This window comes from Salarias fasciatus, unplaced genomic scaffold (assembly GCF_902148845.1).
Source record: "Salarias fasciatus unplaced genomic scaffold, fSalaFa1.1, whole genome shotgun sequence".
Classification (NCBI taxonomy): Eukaryota; Metazoa; Chordata; class Actinopteri; order Blenniiformes; family Blenniidae; genus Salarias; species Salarias fasciatus.
The window spans coordinates 68,984-90,945 of NW_021941386.1; the positions used below are offsets into that span (position 1 = coordinate 68,984).

The following is a 21,962-nucleotide window of genomic DNA, read 5'->3' on the forward strand; positions in this document are numbered from 1 at the left end:
CAGAGTGAAACAGTCCGAGTGAAACAGTCAGAGTGAAACAGTTCGAGTGAAACAGTCAGAGTGAAACAGTCCGAGTGAAACAGTCAGTGAAACAGTCAGTGAAACAGTCCGAGTGAAACAGTCCGAGTGAAACAGTTCGAGAGAAACAGTCAGTGAAACAGTCCGAGTGAAACAGTCCGAGTGAAACAGTCAGTGAAACAGTCAGAGTGAAACAGTCAGAGAAACAGTCAGTGAAACAGTCAGTGAAACAGTCCGAGTGAAACAGTCCGAGTGAAACAGTCAGAGTGAAACAGTCCGAGTGAAACAGTCAGAGAAACAGTCAGTGAAACAGTCCGAGTGAAACAGTCCGAGTGAAACAGTCCGAGTGAAACAGTCAGAGAAACAGTCAGTGAAACAGTCCGAGAGAAACAGTCCGAGTGAAACAGTCAGTGAAACAGTCAGAGTGAAACAGTCAGTGAAACAGTCAGAGTGAAACAGTCCGTGTGAAACAGTCAGTGAAACAGAGTGAAACAGTCCGAGTGAAACAGTCAGTGAAACAGTCAGTGAAACAGTCCTAGTGAAACAGTCAGTGAAACAGTCCGAGTGAAACAGTCAGTGAAACAGTCAGAGTGAAACAGTCAGAGTGAAACAGTCCGAGTGAAACAGTCAGAGTGAAACAGTCAGAGAAACAGTCAGAGTGAAACAGTCAGAGAAACAGTCCGAGTGAAACAGTCCGAGTGAAACAGTCAGTGAAACAGTCCGAGTGAAACAGTCCGAGTGAAACAGTCAGTGAAACAGTCAGTGAAACAGTCCGAGAGAAACAGTCCGAGTGAAACAGTCAGTGAAACAGTCAGAGTGAAACAGTCAGTGAAACAGTCAGAGTGAAACAGTCCGAGTGAAACAGTCAGTGAAACAGAGTGAAACAGTCCGAGTGAAACAGTCAGTGAAACAGTCAGTGAAACAGTCCGAGTGAAACAGTCAGAGTGAAACAGTTCGAGTGAAACAGTCAGAGTGAAACAGTCCGAGTGAAACAGTCAGAGAAACAGTCAGTGAAACAGTCTGAGTGAAACAGTCCGAGTGAAACAGTTCGAGAGAAACAGTCAGTGAAACAGTCCGAGTGAAACAGTCCGAGTGAAACAGTCAGTGAAACAGTCAGAGTGAAACAGTCAGAGAAACAGTCAGTGAAACAGTCCGAGTGAAACAGTCCGAGTGAAACAGTCCGAGTGAAACAGTCAGTGAAACAGTCCGAGTGAAACAGTCCGAGTGAAACAGTCAGAGTGAAACAGTTCGAGTGAAACAGTCCGAGTGAAACAGTCCGAGTGAAACAGTCAGTGAAACAGTCCGAGTGAAACAGTCAGTGAAACAGTCCGAGTGAAACAGTCCGAGTGAAACAGTCAGTGAAACAGTCAGTGAAACAGTCAGAGTGAAACAGTCCGAGTGAAACAGTCAGAGTGAAACAGTTCGAGTGAAACAGTCAGAGTGAAACAGTCCGAGTGAAACAGTCAGTGAAACAGTCAGTGAAACAGTCCGAGTGAAACAGTCCGAGTGAAACAGTTCGAGAGAAACAGTCAGTGAAACAGTCCGAGTGAAACAGTCCGAGTGAAACAGTCCGAGTGAAACAGTCAGTGAAACAGTCAGAGTGAAACAGTCAGAGAAACAGTCAGTGAAACAGTCAGTGAAACAGTCCGAGTGAAACAGTCCAAGTGAAACAGTCAGAGTGAAACAGTCAGAGTGAAACAGTCCGAGTGAAACAGTCAGAGAAACAGTCAGTGAAACAGTCCTAGTGAAACAGTCCGAGTGAAACAGTCAGAGAAACAGTCAGTGAAACAGTTCGAGAGAAACAGTCCGAGTGAAACAGTCAGTGAAACAGTCCTAGTGAAACAGTCAGTGAAACAGTCAGAGTGAAACAGTCCGAGTGAAACAGTCAGTGAAACAGTCAGAGTGAAACAGTCCGAGTGAAACAGTCAGTGAAACAGTCAGAGTGAAACAGTCCGAGTGAAACAGTCAGAGTGAAACAGTTCGAGTGAAACAGTCAGAGTGAAACAGTCCGAGTGAAACAGTCAGAGAAACAGTCAGTGAAACAGTCCGAGTGAAACAGTCCGAGTGAAACAGTTCGAGAGAAACAGTCAGTGAAACAGTCCGAGTGAAACAGTCCGAGTGAAACAGTCCGAGTGAAACAGTCCGAGTGAAACAGTCAGAGTGAAACAGTCAGTGAAACAGTCAGAGTGAAACAGTCAGTGAAACAGTCAGAGTGAAACAGTCAGTCAAACAGTCAGTCAAACAGTCAGTCAAACAGTCAGTCAAACAGTCAGTCAAACAGTCAGACACAGAGTCAGGCAGTCAGAACCCAGAGGAGCAGGTCTCTGTTTTAGTCCAAGTTCAGGTCAAACACCCAGAAGGATTCTCTCCACCACAGGTTCATTGACGTGCGTGCGTGCGTGCGTGCGTGCGTGTGTGTGTGTGTGTGTGTGTGTGTGCAGGCTGTACAGTGGTTGCCATGGAGCCAGCCTGGAGACAGCAGGGCAGGGGGCGGGGGCGGGGTCAGCCTGGAGGCGGAGCTGCTGGACGAGGAGGCGGGATGAGGGCGGAGCCAACAGGTGAGGAAGACGATGACAGTGATGGACAGTCTCGTCCTCGGTGTCTCGCCCTGCTGTAACACCCCCACCCCCCTCCCAGCTGTACGTCCAGAGACCGTTCAGTCCAGGTTCGAGGACATCCGGATGTCCAATCAGGCTGCTGCTCAGCGGCTGGTGGGCGGAGCCCTGAGCTCCTCCTCCTCTGATGAAGGTGATGAGGATGATGATAGCGAGCAGAGGGATGGGAAGAGAGGGAAGATCCTGGCCTCCACCTTCACCAGCTACACCCACCAGACAGGTGACACACACACACACACACACACACACACACACACACACACACACACACACACACACACTTCCTGTCACTTCAGTTCAGCTTTATTTATTGTCCCTGTGTGTCTCTGTCCCTGTCTGTCCCTGTCCCTGTCCCTATCCGTCTCTGTCCCTGTGTGTCTCTGTCCCTGTCCGTCCCTGTCCCTGTGTGTCCAGGCGGGGACTCGTCGGGTCTGGTGAGGACGGGTCAGTACGTCTCGGAGCTGTTCCAGTCTGGAGCTCTGACCTGTCTGATCTGCATCAGCTCCGTGAGGAGAACCCAGCCGGTGGGCCTCACACACACACACACACACACACACACACACACACACACACACACACACACACAGACAGAGTGAGGACTGACCCCCCCCCCCCCCCCCCCCCCCCCCCCCCCCAGGTGTGGAGCTGCTCCAGCTGTTTCTGCCTCTTCCACCTGCCCTGCATCCAGCAGTGGTCGAGAGACTCCCAGCTGCTGCTGGCCGAGGAGGAGAGAGAGCAGCAGCCCTGGCCCTGGTGAGGCTGTTCCCCCTACTGATACCTACCCCCCCCCCCCCCCCCCCCCCCTGCTGGTGTCTGATGTTCTGGTTTCTCCACAGTCCAAAGTGTCGAGCAGAGTATCCTCCAAGCTCCAAACCCAGCAGGTAACACACACACACACACACACACACACACACACACACACACACACACATTGTAACTAGGTGGTGAATTGAAATGGCTGAGAGGACCTGCTGGAGGTCAAAGGTCGTTTCCCCTGGTGGTGGTGTTCCTGGTGTGAGCAGAGGGTGGAGCTGCTCGGGTGGATGATCCTACAGTGAAGCAGTGAGGGGCGGAGCCAAGAGGAGAGAACACTTCATCTTGAATCCAGAGGGAGGTCAGAGGTCAGAGGGCTTTAGGTCACACAGCAGTCAGCTGACACCCTCCTCCTCCACCCTCCCTCCACCCTCCTCCTGGGTGGTTTCCATTGGACCAGTCAGACTCATGTGAAACACACACATCCAGTGACAGGCAACATCTCAGGGTGTGTGTGTGTGTGTGTGTGTGTGTGTGTGTGTGTGTGTGTGTGTGTGTGTGTGTGTGTGTGTGTGTGTGTGTGTGTGTGTGTCCTGCAGGTACCTGTGTTACTGTGGGAAGCTGCAGGACCCCCCCCCGGACCCCTGGCTGGTTCCTCACTCCTGTGGCTCCGTCTGTCAGAAAGAGCTGAAGCCGGCGTGTGGACACACCTGTCTGCTGCTGTGTCACCCGGGTAACCACACACACACACACACACACAGACACACACACACACACACACAGCTCTGTGTGTCCAGGTACCACACGCAGAACCAGGCTTCTCACCGGCTCCTGTCCCTGCTCTCCCTCAGGTCCCTGTCCTCCCTGTCCAAAGATGGTCTCTGTTTCCTGTCTGTGTGGAAAGGCCACGCCCCTCCCCCGTCGCTGTAGCAACAAGGCCAGTGTCTCAGCAGCGGCTCTCTGATTGGACACCGCGACAACCTGTAACAGTGTGACTGTTTCTCCACAGGCCTGGTCCTGCCAGCAGCCCTGTGGCCTCCTGCTGGGCTGCAGGCAGCACCGCTGCTCCCAGGCCTGCCACAAAGGTACACACACACACACACACACACACCGCTGCTCCCAGGCCTGCCACGCAGGTACACACACACACACACACACACACACACACACACACACACACACACACACACCGCTGCTCCCAGGCCTGCCACAGAGGTACACACACACACACACACACACACACACACACACACACACACACACACACACACCGCTGCTCCCAGGCCTGCCACAGAGGTACACACACACACACACACACACACACACACACACACACACACACACACCGCTGCTCCCAGGCCTGCCACAGAGGTACACACACACACACACACACACACACCGCTGCTCCCAGGCCTGCCACAAAGGTACACACACACACACACACACACACACCGCTGCTCCCAGGCCTGCCACAAAGGTACACACACACACACACACACACACACCGCTGCTCCCAGGCCTGCCACAGAGGTACACACACACACACACACACACACACACACACACACCGCTGCTCCCAGGCCTGCCACAGAGGTACACACACACACACACACACACCGCTGCTCCCAGGCCTGCCACAAAGGTACACACACACACACACACACACACACACCGCTGCTCCCAGGCCTGCCACAGAGGTACACACACACACACACACACACACACACCGCTGCTCCCAGGCCTGCCACAGAGGTACACACACACACACACACACCGCTGCTCCCAGGCCTGCCACAAAGGTACACACACACACACACACACACACACACACACACACCGCTGCTCCCAGGCCTGCCACAGAGGTACACACACACACACACACACACACACACACCGCTGCTCCCAGGCCTGCCACAGACGTACACACACACACACACACACACACACACACACACACACACACACACACACACACCGCTGCTCCCAGGCCTGCCACAGAGGTACACACACACACACACACACACACACACACACACACACCGCTGCTCCCAGGCCTGCCACAAAGGTACACACACACACACACACACACACACACACACACACCGCTGCTCCCAGGCCTGCCACAGAGGTACACACACACACACACACACCGCTGCTCCCAGGCCTGCCACAGAGGTACACACACACACACACACACACACACACACACCGCTGCTCCCAGGCCTGCCACAGAGGTACACACACACACACACACACACACACACACACACACACACACACACACACACACACACACCGCTGCTCCCAGGCCTGCCACAAAGGTACACACACACACACACACACACACCGCTGCTCCCAGGCCTGCCACAAAGGTACACACACACACACACACACACACCGCTGCTCCCAGGCCTGCCACAAAGGTACACACACACACACACACACACACACACACACACCGCTGCTCCCAGGCCTGCCACAGAGGTACACACACACACACACACACACACACACACCGCTGCTCCCAGGCCTGCCACAAAGGTACACACACACACACACACACACCGCTGCTCCCAGGCCTGCCACAAAGGTACACACACACACACACCGCTGCTCCCAGGCCTGCCACAAAGGTACACACACACACACACACACACACCGCTGCTCCCAGGCCTGCCACAAAGGTACACACACACACACACACACACACACACACCGCTGCTCCCAGGCCTGCCACAAAGGTACACACACACACACACACACACACACACACACACCGCTGCTCCCAGGCCTGCCACAAAGGTACACACACACACACACACACACACACACACACACACACCGCTGCTCCCAGGCCTGCCACAAAGGTACACACACACACACACACACACACACACCGCTGCTCCCAGGCCTGCCACAGAGGTACACACACACACACACACACACACACACACCGCTGCTCCCAGGCCTGCCACAGAGGTACACACACACACACACACACACACACACACACACACACACACACACACCGCTGCTCCCAGGCCTGCCACAGAGGTACACACACACACACACACACACACACACACACACACACCGCTGCTCCCAGGCCTGCCACAGAGGTACACACACACACACACACACACACACACACACACCGCTGCTCCCAGGCCTGCCACAGAGGTACACACACACACACACCACACACACACACACACACACACACACACCACACACACACCGCTGCTCCCAGGCCTGCCACAAAGGTACACACACACACACACACACACACACACACACACCGCTGCTCCCAGGCCTGCCACAGAGGTACACACACACACACACACACACACCGCTGCTCCCAGGCCTGCCACAGAGGTACACACACACACACACACACACACACACACACCGCTGCTCCCAGGCCTGCCACAGAGGTACACACACACACACACACACACACACACACCGCTGCTCCCAGGCCTGCCACAGAGGTACACACACACACACACACACACACACACACACACACCGCTGCTCCCAGGCCTGCCACAAAGGTACACACACACACACACACACACACACACACACCGCTGCTCCCAGGCCTGCCACAGAGGTACACACACACACACACACACACACACACACACCGCTGCTCCCAGGCCTGCCACAGAGGTACACACACACACACACACACACACACACACACACACACACACACACACACACCGCTGCTCCCAGGCCTGCCACAAAGGTACACACACACACACACCGCTGCTCCCAGGCCTGCCACAAAGGTACACACACACACACACACACACACCGCTGCTCCCAGGCCTGCCACAAAGGTACACACACACACACACACACACACACACACACACACACACACACCGCTGCTCCCAGGCCTGCCACAGAGGTACACACACACACACACACACACACACACACACACCGCTGCTCCCAGGCCTGCCACAAAGGTACACACACACACACACACACACCGCTGCTCCCAGGCCTGCCACAAAGGTACATACACACACACACACACACACACACCGCTGCTCCCAGGCCTGCCACAAAGGTACACACACACACACACACACACACCGCTGCTCCCAGGCCTGCCACAAAGGTACACACACACACACACACACACACACACACCGCTGCTCCCAGGCCTGCCACAAAGGTACACACACACACACACACACACACACACACACACACACACCGCTGCTCCCAGGCCTGCCACAAAGGTACACACACACACACACACACCGCTGCTCCCAGGCCTGCCACAAAGGTACACACACACACACACACAAACACACACACACACCGCTGCTCCCAGGCCTGCCACGCAGGTACACACACACACACACACACACACACACACACACACACACACACACACACACACACACCGCTGCTCCCAGGCCTGCCACGCAGGTACACACACACACACACACACACACACACACCGCTGCTCCCAGGCCTGCCACAAAGGTACACACACACACACACACAAACACACACACACACCGCTGCTCCCAGGCCTGCCACGCAGGTACACACACACACACACACACCGCTGCTCCCAGGCCTGCCACAAAGGTACACACACACACACACACACACACACACACACACACACACCGCTGCTCCCAGGCCTGCCACGCAGGTACACACACACACACATACCCCCGCTGGTATACACACACACACACCCCGCAGGTATACACACACACACCCCGCAGGTACATACACACACTGCTACTCCGCGCCCTGCCACACAGGTACACACACACACACACACACACACATACGCCACTGTTCCACGCCCTGCCACAAAGGTATATACACACACACATATACCCCGCTGGTATACACAGACACACACACCCACACCGCTGCCTCGTGCCCTTCCACGCAGGTGTACACACACCCCGTCTTCTCACTCAGTTTTACTTACATGCCGTGTTACAGTATGGTAAATGAACTGATGCCCCTTGTTGTGTGTGTGTGTGTGTGTGTGATAGAATGTGGCGTGTGTCCCAGAGTCAGTGTGCAGCGATGTGTGTGTGGCAGGGAGCAGACTGATAGACCATGTGCCAGCCCTCAGTGGAACTGCCAGCAGGTACACACACACACACACACACACACACACACACACACACACACACACACACTGTGCTGCTCCTCGTATGTTTTCTAGCAAATATAGACGTACGACAGAAGACCTCGATGAATGAAGGTTGTCATGACATCTCTGTGCGTGTGTGTGTCTGTCTGTGTGTATCTGTGTGTGTGTGTGTGTGTGTGTGTGTGTGTGTGTGTGTGTGTGTGTTTCAGGTGTGTGGGTCCTTGCTGTCCTGTGGGAATCACACCTGTGAGCTCGTTTGTCATGATGGACTTTGTCCTCCGTGTCCTCGTTCAGTCAGCAGATCTTGTCCCTGCGGCAAGACCAGTAAGTGACACACACGTTAGTCTGGGGACATCGGGGACTGTGAGGACACATGAGGACACCGGGGACTGTTAGGACACCGGGGACTGTGAGGACACCGGGGACTGTGAGGACACCGGGGACTGTGAGGACACCAGAGACTGTGAGGACACCGGGGACTGTGGGGACACCAGAGACTGTGAGGACACCGGGGACTGTGAGGACATGTGAGGACACCGGGGACTGTGAGGACACCGGGGACTGTGGGGACATCAGAGACAAACGTTGACTCCCTGTCTCTTGTTCCAGAGTCGTCTCTGCCCTGTACAGAGGACGTGTCTCCCTGTGGGGACACATGTGACAAAAAACTGTCCTGCAACGTCCACACCTGTTCAATGAGATGTCACAGAGGGAGCTGTGAGACCTGCAGACAGGTACACACACACACACACACACACACACACACACACACACACAGTGTGTTGCAGTAGCTCATAGTGTCACAGGGTGTCTGTGTGTGAGTGTGTTACGTTATCTCACACTGTGTTAGTGTGTCACAGTGTCAGTGTGTTATAGTGTGTCAGTGTGTTATAGTGTGTCACAGTGTGTTACAATATGTTCAAGTGTGATCAGTGTGTCACAGTCTGAGTTTGTTAGTGTGTCAGTGTGTTACAGTATGTTACTGTGTGTTAGAGCATGTCAGTGTGTTAATGTCGGTGTGTTGCAGTATTTTGATGTGTCAATGTGTAACGTGTTACATTATGTCATAGTATGCCACAGCATGGTACAGTGTATTACAGTGTGTCCTCGCGTGTCCTTGTGTGTCACAGTGTATTACAGTGTGTCCTCGTGTGTCCTTGTGTGTCACAGTGTGTTACAGTGTGTCCTCGTGTGTCCTTGTGTGTCACAGTGTGTTACAGTGTGTTACAGTGTGTTACAGCGTGTTACAGTGTGTTACAGTGTATTACAGTGTGTCACAGTGTGTTTCAGTGTGTCACAGTGTGTCACAGTGTGTTACAGTGTGTTACAGTGTGTCACAGCGTATTACAGCGTATTACAGTGTGTTACAGTGTGTCACAGTGTGTTACAGTGTGTTACAGTGTGTCACAGCGTATTACAGCGTATTACAGTGTGTTACAGTGTGTCACAGTGTGTCACAGTGTATTACAGTGTGTTACAGTGTGTTACAGTGTATTAAAGTGTGTTACAGTGTGTTAGTGTGTCACAGTGTGTTACAGCGTATTACAGTGTGTTACAGCGTATTACAGTGTGTTACAGTGTGTCACAGTGAGTCACAGTGTGTTACAGCGTATTAAAGTGTGTTACAGTGTGTCACAGTGTGTTACAGCATATTACAGTGTGTTACAGTGTGTCACAGTGTGTTACAGCGTATTACAGTGTGTTACAGTGTGTCACAGTGTGTTACAGTGTGTCACAGTGTGTTACAGTGTGTCACAGTGTGTTACAGCGTATTACAGTGTGTTACAGTGTGTTACAGTGTATTACAGCGTGTCCTCGCGTGTCCTTGTGTGTCACAGTGTATTACAGTGTGTCCTCGTGTGTCCTTGTGTGTCACAGTGTGTTACAGTGTGTCCTCGTGTGTCCTTGTGTGTCACAGTGTGTTACAGTGTGTTACAGTGTGTTACAGCGTGTTACAGTGTGTTACAGTGTATTACAGTGTGTCACAGTGTGTTTCAGTGTGTCACAGTGTGTCACAGTGTGTTACAGTGTGTTACAGTGTGTCACAGCGTATTACAGCGTATTACAGTGTGTTACAGTGTGTCACAGTGTGTCACAGTGTATTACAGTGTATTACAGTGTTTTACAGTGTGTTACAGTGTATTAAAGTGTGTTACAGTGTGTTAGTGTGTCACAGTGTGTTACAGCGTATTACAGTGTGTTACAGCGTATTACAGTGTGTTACAGTGTGTCACAGTGAGTCACAGTGTGTTACAGCGTATTAAAGTGTGTTACAGTGTGTCACAGTGTGTTACAGCATATTACAGTGTGTTACAGTGTGTCACAGTGTGTTACAGCGTATTACAGTGTGTTACAGTGTGTTACAGTGTGTTACAGTGTGTCACAGTGTGTTACAGTGTGTCACAGTGTGTTACAGCGTATTACAGTGTGTTACAGTGTGTTACAGTGTATTACAGCGTGTCCTCGCGTGTCCTTGTGTGTCACAGTGTATTACAGTGTGTCCTCGTGTGTCCTTGTGTGTCACAGTGTGTTACAGTGTGTCCTCGTGTGTCCTTGTGTGTCACAGTGTGTTACAGTGTGTTACAGTGTGTTACAGCGTGTTACAGTGTGTCACAGTGTGTTTCAGTGTGTCACAGTGTGTCACAGTGTGTTACAGTGTGTTACAGTGTGTCACAGCGTATTACAGCGTATTACAGTGTGTTACAGTGTGTCACGGTGTGTCACAGTGTATTACAGTGTGTTACAGTGTGTTACAGTGTATTAAAGTGTGTTACAGTGTGTTAGTGTGTCACAGTGTGTTACAGCGTATTACAGTGTGTTACAGCGTATTACAGTGTGTTACAGTGTGTCACAGTGAGTCACAGTGTGTTACAGCGTATTAAAGTGTGTTACAGTGTGTCACAGTGTGTTACAGCATATTACAGTGTGTTACAGTGTGTCACAGTGTGTTACAGCGTATTACAGTGTGTTACAGTGTGTTACAGTGTGTTACAGTGTGTCACAGTGTGTTACAGCGTATTACAGTGTGTTACAGTGTGTTACAGTGCGTCACAGTGTGTTACAGTGTGTTACAGCGTATTACAGTGTGTTACAGTGTGTCACAGTGAGTCACAGTGTGTTACAGCGTATTACAGTGCGTTACAGTGTGTCACAGTGTGTCACAGTGAGTCACAGTGCGTTACAGTGCGTTACAGTGTGTTACAGTGTGTCACAGTGTGTTACAGTGAGTCACAGTGTGTTACAGTGTGTTAGTGTGTCACAGTGTGTTACAGTGTGTCACAGTGTGTCACAGTGTGTTGCAGTGTATATACAGTGTGTTACAGTGTGTCAGTGTGTCACAGTGTGTTACAGTGTATATACAGTGTGTCACAGTGTGTCACAGTGTATTACAGTGTGTTACAGTGTGTCACAGTGTGTCACAGTGTATTACAGTGTGTTACAGTGTGTTACAGTGTATTACAGTGTGTTACAGTGTGTCACAGTGTGTCACAGTGTATTACAGTGTGTTGCAGTGTGTTACAGTGTGTCACAGTGTGTTACAGTGTATATACAGTGTGTCACATTGTGTCACAGTGTATTACAGTGTGTTACAGTGTGTCACAGTGTATTACAGTGTGTTACAGTGTGTCACAGTGTGTCACAGCGTATTACAGCGTGTTACAGCGTGTTACAGTGTGTCACAGTGTCTTACAGTATGTCACAGTGTGTTACAGTGTCTTACAGTATGTCACAGTGTGTTACAGCGTATTACAGTGTTACAGTGTGTCACAGTGTGTTACAGCGTATTACAGTGTGTTACAGTGTGTTACAGTGTGTCACAGTGTGTTACAGTGTGTTACAGTGTGTTACAGTGTGTCACAGTGTGTTACAGTGTATTACAGTGTGTTACAGTGTGTCACAGTGTGTCACAGTGTGTTACAGTGTATTACAGTGTGTCACAGTGTGTCACAGTGTGTCACAGTGTATTACAGTGTGTTACAGTGTGTTACAGTGTGTCACAGTGTGTCACAGTGTGTCACAGTGTGTTACAGCGTGTTACAGCGTGTTACAGCGTGTCACAGTGTGTCAGTGTGTCACAGTGTGTCAGTGTGTTACAGTGTGTTACAGTGTGTCACAGCGTGTTACAGCGTGTTACAGCGTGTCACAGCGTGTCACAGTGTGTCACAGTGTGTTACAGTGTGTTACAGTGTGTCACAGTGTGTTACAGCGTGTTACAGTGTGTTACAGCGTGTCACAGTGTGTCACAGTGTGTCACAGTGTGTTACAGTGTGTTACAGTGTGTTAGTGTGCTACAATGTGTTGCAGAGATGGTAGTGTGTTACAGTGTGTCACTGTTACAGTATTTTACAGTATGTCACAGTGTTGGTGTGTTACAATATGTTACAGCGTTAGACTGTTACAGTACGGCAGTGTCTGACAGTTTGTCAGTGTGTCACAGTGTGTAACTGATACGGTATTACAGTATGTCATAGTGGGGCTGCAGCTAACGATTATTTTAGTATTCGATTATTCTAACGGTTATTCTGGTGATTAATCGAGTAATCGGATACTCGGAAGCAAAAAATGAATATTATTAGCATCACGTTACCTCGACCTGTCCTCCTCCTGCGGCCGCTGGATGGCATTCTGTTTGAGGTTCATTCTCTGGATCTTCTGGCCTTCATTTCTTTCCTGAACTGGGAAGAAGTCCTCCGATGTGAAGTGGGCACTACACCCCCGATAATCCAAACCTCGTAAAGTTGGAACTTTGATGCTGGGGTCCGTGTTGAGCGCTATTAGCCACAGCTTCAATAAATCCCGTCACGCAGTGGGAGCCTGTGAGCTCAGTGACGTCCAGCTGGTCATTTTACTTTCACAGCAGGATATATGCACACTGGAACCATTGTACCAAAGTTACAACCAGCTGAAAATAAACTCTGACTGACTAAAAAAGCCGATGGAGATGCCGTGGTCTGACTGCAGAGCAGAGACGCTACTTCCATGTAAACAAACAGAATGAATGTGCGCCACGGCGCAGTGTGATGACATCATCACTTCAGAGCTCCCGGAGAGTTGCTCAATCTAGCCGGTTTACAGACTTCCCAATAGCGCTAAGTGATGCTGACTTACTAAACTTACATGTATCTACCACCCCACAACAAACATAAGAGAAAAGAGCGTCTGTCATGGCTGCACGTCTGTGCCCCGCCCACTGCCTTATATGGATATGGGAGGATCTAAGTATCTCTGAACCAACTGCAAATCACACGAAAGTCAAACGGGTGAGTAAATGTTGTTGTGACGAATGTGAAAGAAGGTCCAGATTGTAAAAACGACCATTCCCCTTTAAGTTTCCTAAACCTGGGATCTAAAGCAGCAGCAAGTAGGACATGATTTGATTCAGGTTGGAACACAGATAGTCCTCGCCATCTTGCTGTGATCTGTTCTGTCACGTCAGGTTGGTATGATTGACTGCTGCAGGCTCAAAGACTGGAGTTTGTATGGACTTCTTAAGACTTTGCACAAGCTGCGGAAGTCCTGAGAGTAGGGATGGGTACCTTTGACATCTGAATCGATACGATACCGATACTCGGTACCTGCGAATCGATACCGGTATTTTTCTGTACCTGTTTTCGATACTTTTTTTTTTTGGGTGGGGGGGGGGGTTATGCATTTGGTAATTAAAGTTATTTTGTATATTTAAAAAAATAGTCAAAACTTCGGAATTTTCAACATTTATGCTTCAATAACATCAACTGAAATAACTCCAATATAGAACTTGAGAAAAATGTGTGTGGGGATGAAGTAAAAAATTTAAATAAATAACAATAATAAATAACATAATAAAAATAGACTCAAAATAAATAGCTGTATGAAATGTTTCACATTAGCAGCACCAGGCACCTCTACAGTAAACAAACACTCAAAGGTATGGACTCTATGCACAACTTCAGGAGGCTCCTTGTTTCCTGTTTTTCATGACAGGACGAGCTGATTAATGCAGGTGTGTCTGGCCTCTGGAACAGCTTCAGACACACCTGCATTAATCAGCTCATCCTATCATGAAAGACAGGAAACAAGGAGCCTCCTGAAGTTCAGGAAGTGGCTGAGTTGTGCATAGAGCCTATACTGGAGGATCAGAATTGTATGGTTCCAACTCGTGATTGGGCAGTCATAATGCCAATCAAAAGCCACGTGGGACCGCTTTTGCGTGATGACATATCATGTCGAGTCGCCGCCTCGATGCGCGCTCTTGTTTCGAGCCGCGCATGCGCAGAGCATTGTTTAGGAAGTGACATGCAGCGGGAGCGACCGAAGCAGAAGCAGAAGCGGCTTGTTCCTCCCGCGAACAACTCCGAACAGGGGCGGGGGGGCCATCGGGAGGTTTCCCGAACGGCCGGTGTGTTGGACCCACTTAACCGCGTCACCGTGTCCTCCGCTCTTGCCGATGCATAGTGTCAAGGTGCGTTCAGGGTCAAAAAAAAAAAAAAAAAAAAAAAGGTGCGTTCAGGTACCGAAATGTGGTACCGACGGATTTCCCGTGAATCGATACTCGGTACTTCAGCGGGAATTCGGTCGGTACCAAAAAATTACCGAAATTCGGTACCCATCCCTACCTGAGAGGGTAACGTATTCTGCCCACTCAGAAAGACAGTCGCGCCTTCGAATGGCTCAAGGGCCTGGTTCCGCTCCTGAATCACATCCCACTGCTCAGGCTTGAGGTCAAGGTCGTGTTTTCCTCTTGGCGTCACTGCTGGGTCAGATAATGCAGCAGTTACTGGCCGTCTCTGTTCCAGCAGCCTGGACAGCATGTGGAAAGTACTGCTCCAGCGAGTACTTACATCTTGCATGTGTAACGGTGCGCCCATTTGCTGCTGCTTATCCTTAAGTTTGGAGGATGCTAGCTCGCTCTTCTTGAAGTGTTCAACCAGGCATCTTGCAGCAGCTACACACTTAGAGATAGCCTGGTTTTTCTTCAGAGCGCCCTGCACCGCTCAGTTCAGTGTGTGTCCTGCACATCGCACCGATGCCCATCCACTCCGAGCTGCTGCTACAACATTAGCGCCGTTGTCATGGACGACGGCTTTGATTTTCTCTGTTGGAATGTCAAACTTTGCAATAACATCTTCAATCCACTCTGCAATATTGGCAGCTGTGTGTCTCTCTTCAAGGGGCATTGCTGTCAGGCTGTGGGACTCCTTTACCCAGTCCTTCCCAAGAAAGTGGCACGTCACACCCAGATATGCTCTGGAGCAGCGCTTGTCCAGATGTGGGTTGTGAGAGCGATGCTGTCTGTCTCTTTTAGGATGTTTTTTGACTTGCCTTTAATGTCCTCGTACTTTTTCTCCATCATTGTCATGAGGTAGGTTCTTGAAGGAAGCGCATAGTTTGGATTGAAAGCGGAGATCATCTTCTGGATCCTTCGTCCTCCACCATGGACAGAGGGCGCGTGTCTGACAGTCATGTTCAGAATGTTGTCCGTGAACTCAGCAGCTTGTGCAGTTGAACGTGATGGGGCCGTCTGTACGAAGCTGCCCAAAGCACCACTCTGCCATTTACTGGGGGGAAAAAGTAGCAGAGAAAAATTAATTTTATTCATTCATTAATTACTAGGCCTAAATGTACATATTCTGGTGTGATCTACAACTGATGACCCGACCCTCTGCAACACAATTAAAATGAATGAACCCAATAATACCTAAATAAATTAATAACTGACAATGACCAGGTCTGACTCCCTCTGGTGTGTGTGTGCTGTAACAGTTATTATTGTTATTACGAGGCGTCACCACATGGTGGCGCCTCCTTAATTTGCTATTTTCAGTAGCTCTGTCTCTTTTTTTGTCTGCTGTGCATCGCCGTGCTCACTTCAGTAATATGTGGTAGACTTGATCTTACTGTTCCTGACGTTAAAATATTTGAAGCGTGAGAACCAGCAGGTCTGTGCTCACTGATTCATCCCACAGCACACGTCCGTGGAGAGCGTTTCTTAGCCGGACACCGCCACGCATTACAGTGCGCGTGTGATACAATCATAACAACGTGAATGAAGCGTAAATAAAGTATAACATTTTATTTTCTGTTGTGGTGATCAGTTAGTTCATAATTCACCCATGGACTGTGGAGTGGGGGAACATTTATCTTTAGAGAGTGCGTGGTTTCCCCACAGAAGGAGTTTGGTGTGACTCCCATTCATTCACGTGTTTTGGTTTTTCAATGGAAAGAAAGTTTGGAGTTCTTTGCAGAACACGCCACCTCCGACTCCCATTCTTCGGCTCTACACTGTAATTTTCTAACGTTTAACACACTTTTTAACATAATACCTCGCCATGTGGCCGCTGCAGTTTCCCCCGTTAGTCAGCCGTTGTTCAGCTACGTGTATGTTCTTTACATGCCCTAATCTACACTAGCAATCACTGATGGAAATGAAATCCTTTTGTGAACGTGACATCGACATTAGACATACCTGTGTGATCCGCTCGGCAGGCTCGATGCACACAGCGGATGCTTCCGGCTCAGGTGCTGTAGCATCGAGGAAGTGCTGTTGTGGAAAGCTAATTCCGTTTTGCAGTACATACACTACTGTGTTTTTCGACCGATTTAGTTTATAATGGTCCCACACTTTGGACAGTTTCCGTCGTTTTCTTTGCTCTCCTTGTCGCTCGTCTCCGTCGTTCTCCGTCTCCATCTTGCATTGCGCGCTTTGGGCGGATGTGAAGGCATAAAAAGCGGAAGTGGTTTAAACGAAGCATCGAGTCAGAGGATTCTGCCTCGATGCATTTTAGTAATCGAATTACTCGAATAACTCGAGGAATCGTTTCAGCCCTAGTCATAGTGTCATCGTCTTACAGTATGCTACAGTGTGTCACTGCGTGTTAGTGTGTTACAGTATGTCACAACGTGTTGCAGTATGTTAGTGTGTTGCAGTGTGTCAGTGTCTTACAGTTTGTCAGTGTGTTACAGTGCAGTTTGTTCGTGTGTTACTGCATGTAACAGTGTGTTAGTATGTCAGTCTCACTGTGTGTTACAGTGTGTTGCATTATGTCACAGTGTGTTATAGTATGTCAGTGTTTTACCATATGTCAGTGTGTTAGTGTGTTAAAGGATCTGTGTCAGTGTGTTACATGTTCATGTCACAGTGTATTAGTGTTACAGTATGTCATAGTGTGCCAGGTTGTTACGCTGTTACAGTCTGTTAGTAATTCACAGTATCTCAGTGTGTCACAGTGTTAAGATATCTTACAGTGTATTACCATGTGTCAGTGTGTTACAGTATGCTAGTGCGGCAGTGTGTTACAATGTGTTAGTGTGTCACAGTATCCCACAGTGTTACGTGTTAAAGTATATTAGTGTTAGTGTGTTACAGTATGCCACATTGTGTTACAATATGTTAGCGTGTCACACTGACTTAGTGTGTCAGTGTTACTGTATGTTGCAGTGTGTTACAGTATGTCACAGTGTGTTACAGTGTGATAGTGTGTCATGGTGTGTTACAGTGCATCACAGTGTGTTACAGTGTCATGGTGTGTTACAGTGTGTTAGTGTGTCACAGTGTGTCAGTCTGTCATGGTGTGTCACAGTGTCTTACAGTGTGTCACAGTGTGTTAGTGTGTCACGGTGTGTTACAGTGCATCGCAGTGTGTTACAGTGCGTCACAGTGTGTTAGTGTGTCATGGTGTATTACAGTGTGTTACAGTGCGTCACAGTGCGTTACAGTGTGTTACAGTGTGTCATGGTGTGTCACGGTGTGTTACTGTGTTACTGTGTGTTACAGTGTGTCAGTGCGTCACACTGTGTTAGTGTGTCATGGTGTATTACAGTGTGTCACAGTGTTTGACAGTGTGTGACAGTGCGTTAGTGTCATGTGTGACAGTGTGTTACAGTGTGTTACAGTGTTAGTGTGTCACAGTATTACAGTGTGTCATGGTGTGTCAGTGCGTCAGTGTGTTAAAGTGTGTTGGTTTGTCATGGTGTGTCACAGTACGTCAGTGTGTTACAGTGCATCACAATGTGTGGCAGTGCGTCATGGTGTGTTACAGTGTATTAGTGTGTCATGGTGTTACATTGCATCACAGTTTGTTACAGTCCGTCATGGTGTGTCACAGTGCCAGTGCGTCATAGTGTGTCATGGTGTGTTATAGTGTGTCACAGTGTGTTCGTGTGTCATGGTGTGTTACAGTGTGTCAGTGTTCCAGTGTATCACATTGTGTTACAGTGTGTTACAGGTTGTCATGGTGTGTCACAGTGCCAGTGTGTCACAGTGTCTCATGGTGTGTAAGTGTGTCACTGTGTTACAGTGTCTCAGTGTGTGTGTGTTACAGTGTTAGTGTGTCACAGTGTTTCAGTGTGTCATGGTGTGTCACAGTGTTTCAGTGTGTCACGGTGGGGTGCAGTGCGTCACGGTGTGTAACAGTGTGTCACGGTGTGTTACAGTGCCTCATGGTGTGTTACAGTGTGTCACGGTGTGTTACAGTGCCTCATGGTGTGTTACAGTGTGTCACGGTGTGTTACAGTGCGTCACGGTGTGTCACAGTGTGTCACGGTGTGTTACAGTGCGTCATGGTGTGTTACAGTGTGTCACGGTGTGTTACAGTGCATCATGGTGTGTTACAGTGTGTCACGGTGTGTTACAGTGCATCATGGTGTGTTACAGTGTGTCACGGTGTGTTACAGTGCATCATGGTGTGTTACAGTGTGTCACGGTGTGTTACAGTGCGTCACGGTGTGTTACAGTGTGTCTTGGTGTGTTACAGTGCATCACCGTGTGTTACAGTGTGTCATGGTGTGTTACAGTGTGTCACGGTGTGTTACAGTGCGTCACGGTGTGTTACAGTGTGTCTTGGTGTGTTACAGTGCATCATGGTGTGTTACAGTGTGTCACGGTGTGTTACAGTGCATCTCTAATCTGATTTCCTCTAACTGTCACAAACCCCAGGTTCTCTTTCACACACTGAATTCCCTCATCAACCCCCGTAATGATCCCCCCGTCAGGCCCTCCCCTGCCCTCTGTGATACCTTCCAACAATTCTTCATTAGCAAGATCGCCGCACTCAGGCCCTCTACTGGCCCCTTCTCACCCCCCATCCCTCCCCCCCTCCCCCTGTCAGCAACATTCTCACGGTTTGAACCCGTCTCGGTAGCTTCTCTCTCTGCCGTAGTCAGGCACCTGCAGCCTTCCAACTGCCCCTCTGACTGCCTACCTTCGTGCCTACTCAAGGATCCAACAGTCCTTGATTCAGTCGCCCCCTTCCTCCTGTCAATAGTCAACTGCATCTTGTCCACTGGTTGTGTCCCGCCAGCGTTCAAGCATGCTGTGGTGCACCCTCTATTAAAAAAAGCCCAACCTCGACCCCTCCTCCGTTGCAAACTTCAGGCCCATCTCCAAACTGCCCTTCCTCTCCAAAGTCATCGAGCGTGAAGTATACTCCCAGCTGCAACCATTCTTAACAGATAATAACAGCTTTGAAAAATTCCAGTCCGGTTTCAGAGCTGGCCACAGCACAGAGACTGCCCTCCTGAGAGTCCTTAACGACCTGCTCTTAGCTACGGACTCAGGTAGCCCTGTGGTCCTGGTGCTTCTCGATCTCACCTCCGCCTTCGACTCAGTGGACCACAGGGTCCTACTGTCTCGCCTCGAACACCTGGGCATCAGAGGTACAGTTCTGGAATTTTTCCGTTCCTACCTGACTGACAGGAGCTTCTCTGTTCAGCTGGGAGACTTCACCTCCTCTGCAGCCCCCCCTCTCTTACGGTGTGCCTCAAGGCTCCATCTTAGGCCCCATTCTGTTCATCCTATACATATTGCCCTTAGGAGATATTATAAATAAATATAATATCTCCTTCCACTGCTACGCGGACGACGTTCAGTTGTACCTCCCCTTCAAGGCCGACGACCCTGCTGCTCTCCAGCCTCTGTTTGACTGCATGTCTGACATTAAGGCATGGATGACAGCAAATTTCCTCAACCTCAATGAGGATAAGACTGAGGTTATTGTATTTGGCAAAGCCGCCCCAGCATTTCTCTCCAACGCCCTGGGTACTCTTGCCTTGAAGTCCAAGCCAGCTGTCAGGAATCTTGGTGTGGTCTTCGACAGTTCCTTCAAGTTCGAGCAGCAGATCAGCGCAGTCATCAGAAGAAGTTTTCTCAACCTGAGGACTTTAGCCAAAATTAAAACTTACCTTCCCCAGGCGGGGCTAGAGCAGGCCATTCACGCCTTTGTCACCTCACACCTGGATTATTGCAATAGTCTTTACACCGGTATTGATAAAGCCCAACTCCACCGCCTGCAGCTCGTCCAGAACTCCGCCGCCCGACTCCTCACCTCCACCAAAAAACACGCTCACATCACTCCGGTTCTCGCTTCCCTTCACTGGCTCCCCGTCCGCCACCGCATTGATTTCAAAATTCTTTTAACAGTTTTTAAATCTCTTCATCTCCTCGCCCCTCCCTACCTGACCGATCTTCTCCGCCCCCTCAACTCTTCCAGAGCGTTACGGTCGGCTGACCAACGCCTCCTCTTCATTCCCAGGACCAGGCTAAAAACCAGGGGGGACAGAGCCTTTTCTGTTACTGCCCCGAGGCTGTGGAACTCCCTTCCCCCCCACATCCGTGCGGCCGAGTCTGTGGGAATTTTTAAATCACAGCTGAAGACCCACCTCTTTGCCTTGACCTTCAGCTAGGTCTTTCCTTGGCGCTCGAGTTTGAGATGTGTTTTAATTTGTTTGTGCTGTTTTGTCTTTTCACCGTTTTTTGTTTGTTTCTATTCTCTGCACTTGTGTGAAGCACTTTGGCACGGCTAAGCCGCTTGTAAATGTGCTATATAAATAAACTTTTACTTTACTTACTTACCGTGTGTTACAGTGTGTCACGGTGTGTTACAGTGCGTCACGGTGTGTTACAGTGTGTCACGGTGTGTTACAGTGCGTAAGTGTGTCACGGTGTGTTACAGTGTGTCACTGTGTGTTACAGTGCGTCAGTGTGTCACGGTGTGTTACAGTGTGTCAGTGTGTCACGGTGTGTTACACTGTGTCACAGTGTGTGTCAGTGTGTCACGGTGTGTTACAGTGTGTCAGCATGTCACGGTGTGTTACAGTGTGTCACTGTGTGTTACAGTGTGTCAGTGCGTCATGGTGTGTTAGTGTGTCAGTGTGTCACGGTGTGTTACAGTGCATCAGTGCGTCACGGTGTGTTACAGTGCGTCAGTGTGTCACGGTGTGTTACAGTGCGTCAGCGTGTCACGGTGTGTTACAGTGCGTCAGCGTGTCACGGTGTGTTACAGTGTGTCACGGTGTGTTACAGTGTGTCAGTGCGTCATGGTGTGTTACAGTGCGTCACGGTGTGTTACAGTGTGTCAGTGTGTCACGGTGTGTTACAGTGCGTCACGGTGTGTTACAGTGTGTCAGTGTGTCACGGTGTGTTACAGTGCGTCAGCGTGTCACGGTGTGTTACAGTG

The 21,962-nt window shown here is 49.8% G+C and overlaps 1 protein-coding gene across 1 annotated transcript in view; it reads left to right on the forward strand.

The window, feature by feature from the left end:
* The window catches only part of nfxl1 (nuclear transcription factor, X-box binding-like 1), a 37,199-nt gene that overhangs the window by 2,047 nt on the left and 13,190 nt on the right, over positions 1 to 21,962 (forward strand). The window contains exons 2-12 of the mRNA XM_030087435.1: positions 2,460 to 2,576; positions 2,656 to 2,853; positions 3,048 to 3,157; positions 3,271 to 3,386; positions 3,470 to 3,514; positions 3,986 to 4,119; positions 4,238 to 4,323; positions 4,396 to 4,471; positions 8,426 to 8,523; positions 8,739 to 8,853; positions 9,139 to 9,263. Coding sequence (XP_029943295.1) covers positions 2,477 to 2,576; positions 2,656 to 2,853; positions 3,048 to 3,157; positions 3,271 to 3,386; positions 3,470 to 3,514; positions 3,986 to 4,119; positions 4,238 to 4,323; positions 4,396 to 4,471; positions 8,426 to 8,523; positions 8,739 to 8,853; positions 9,139 to 9,263 — 1,203 coding nt within the window. The 5' untranslated portion in view covers positions 2,460 to 2,476. The remainder of the gene's footprint in view (positions 1 to 2,459; positions 2,577 to 2,655; positions 2,854 to 3,047; positions 3,158 to 3,270; positions 3,387 to 3,469; positions 3,515 to 3,985; positions 4,120 to 4,237; positions 4,324 to 4,395; positions 4,472 to 8,425; positions 8,524 to 8,738; positions 8,854 to 9,138; positions 9,264 to 21,962) is intronic.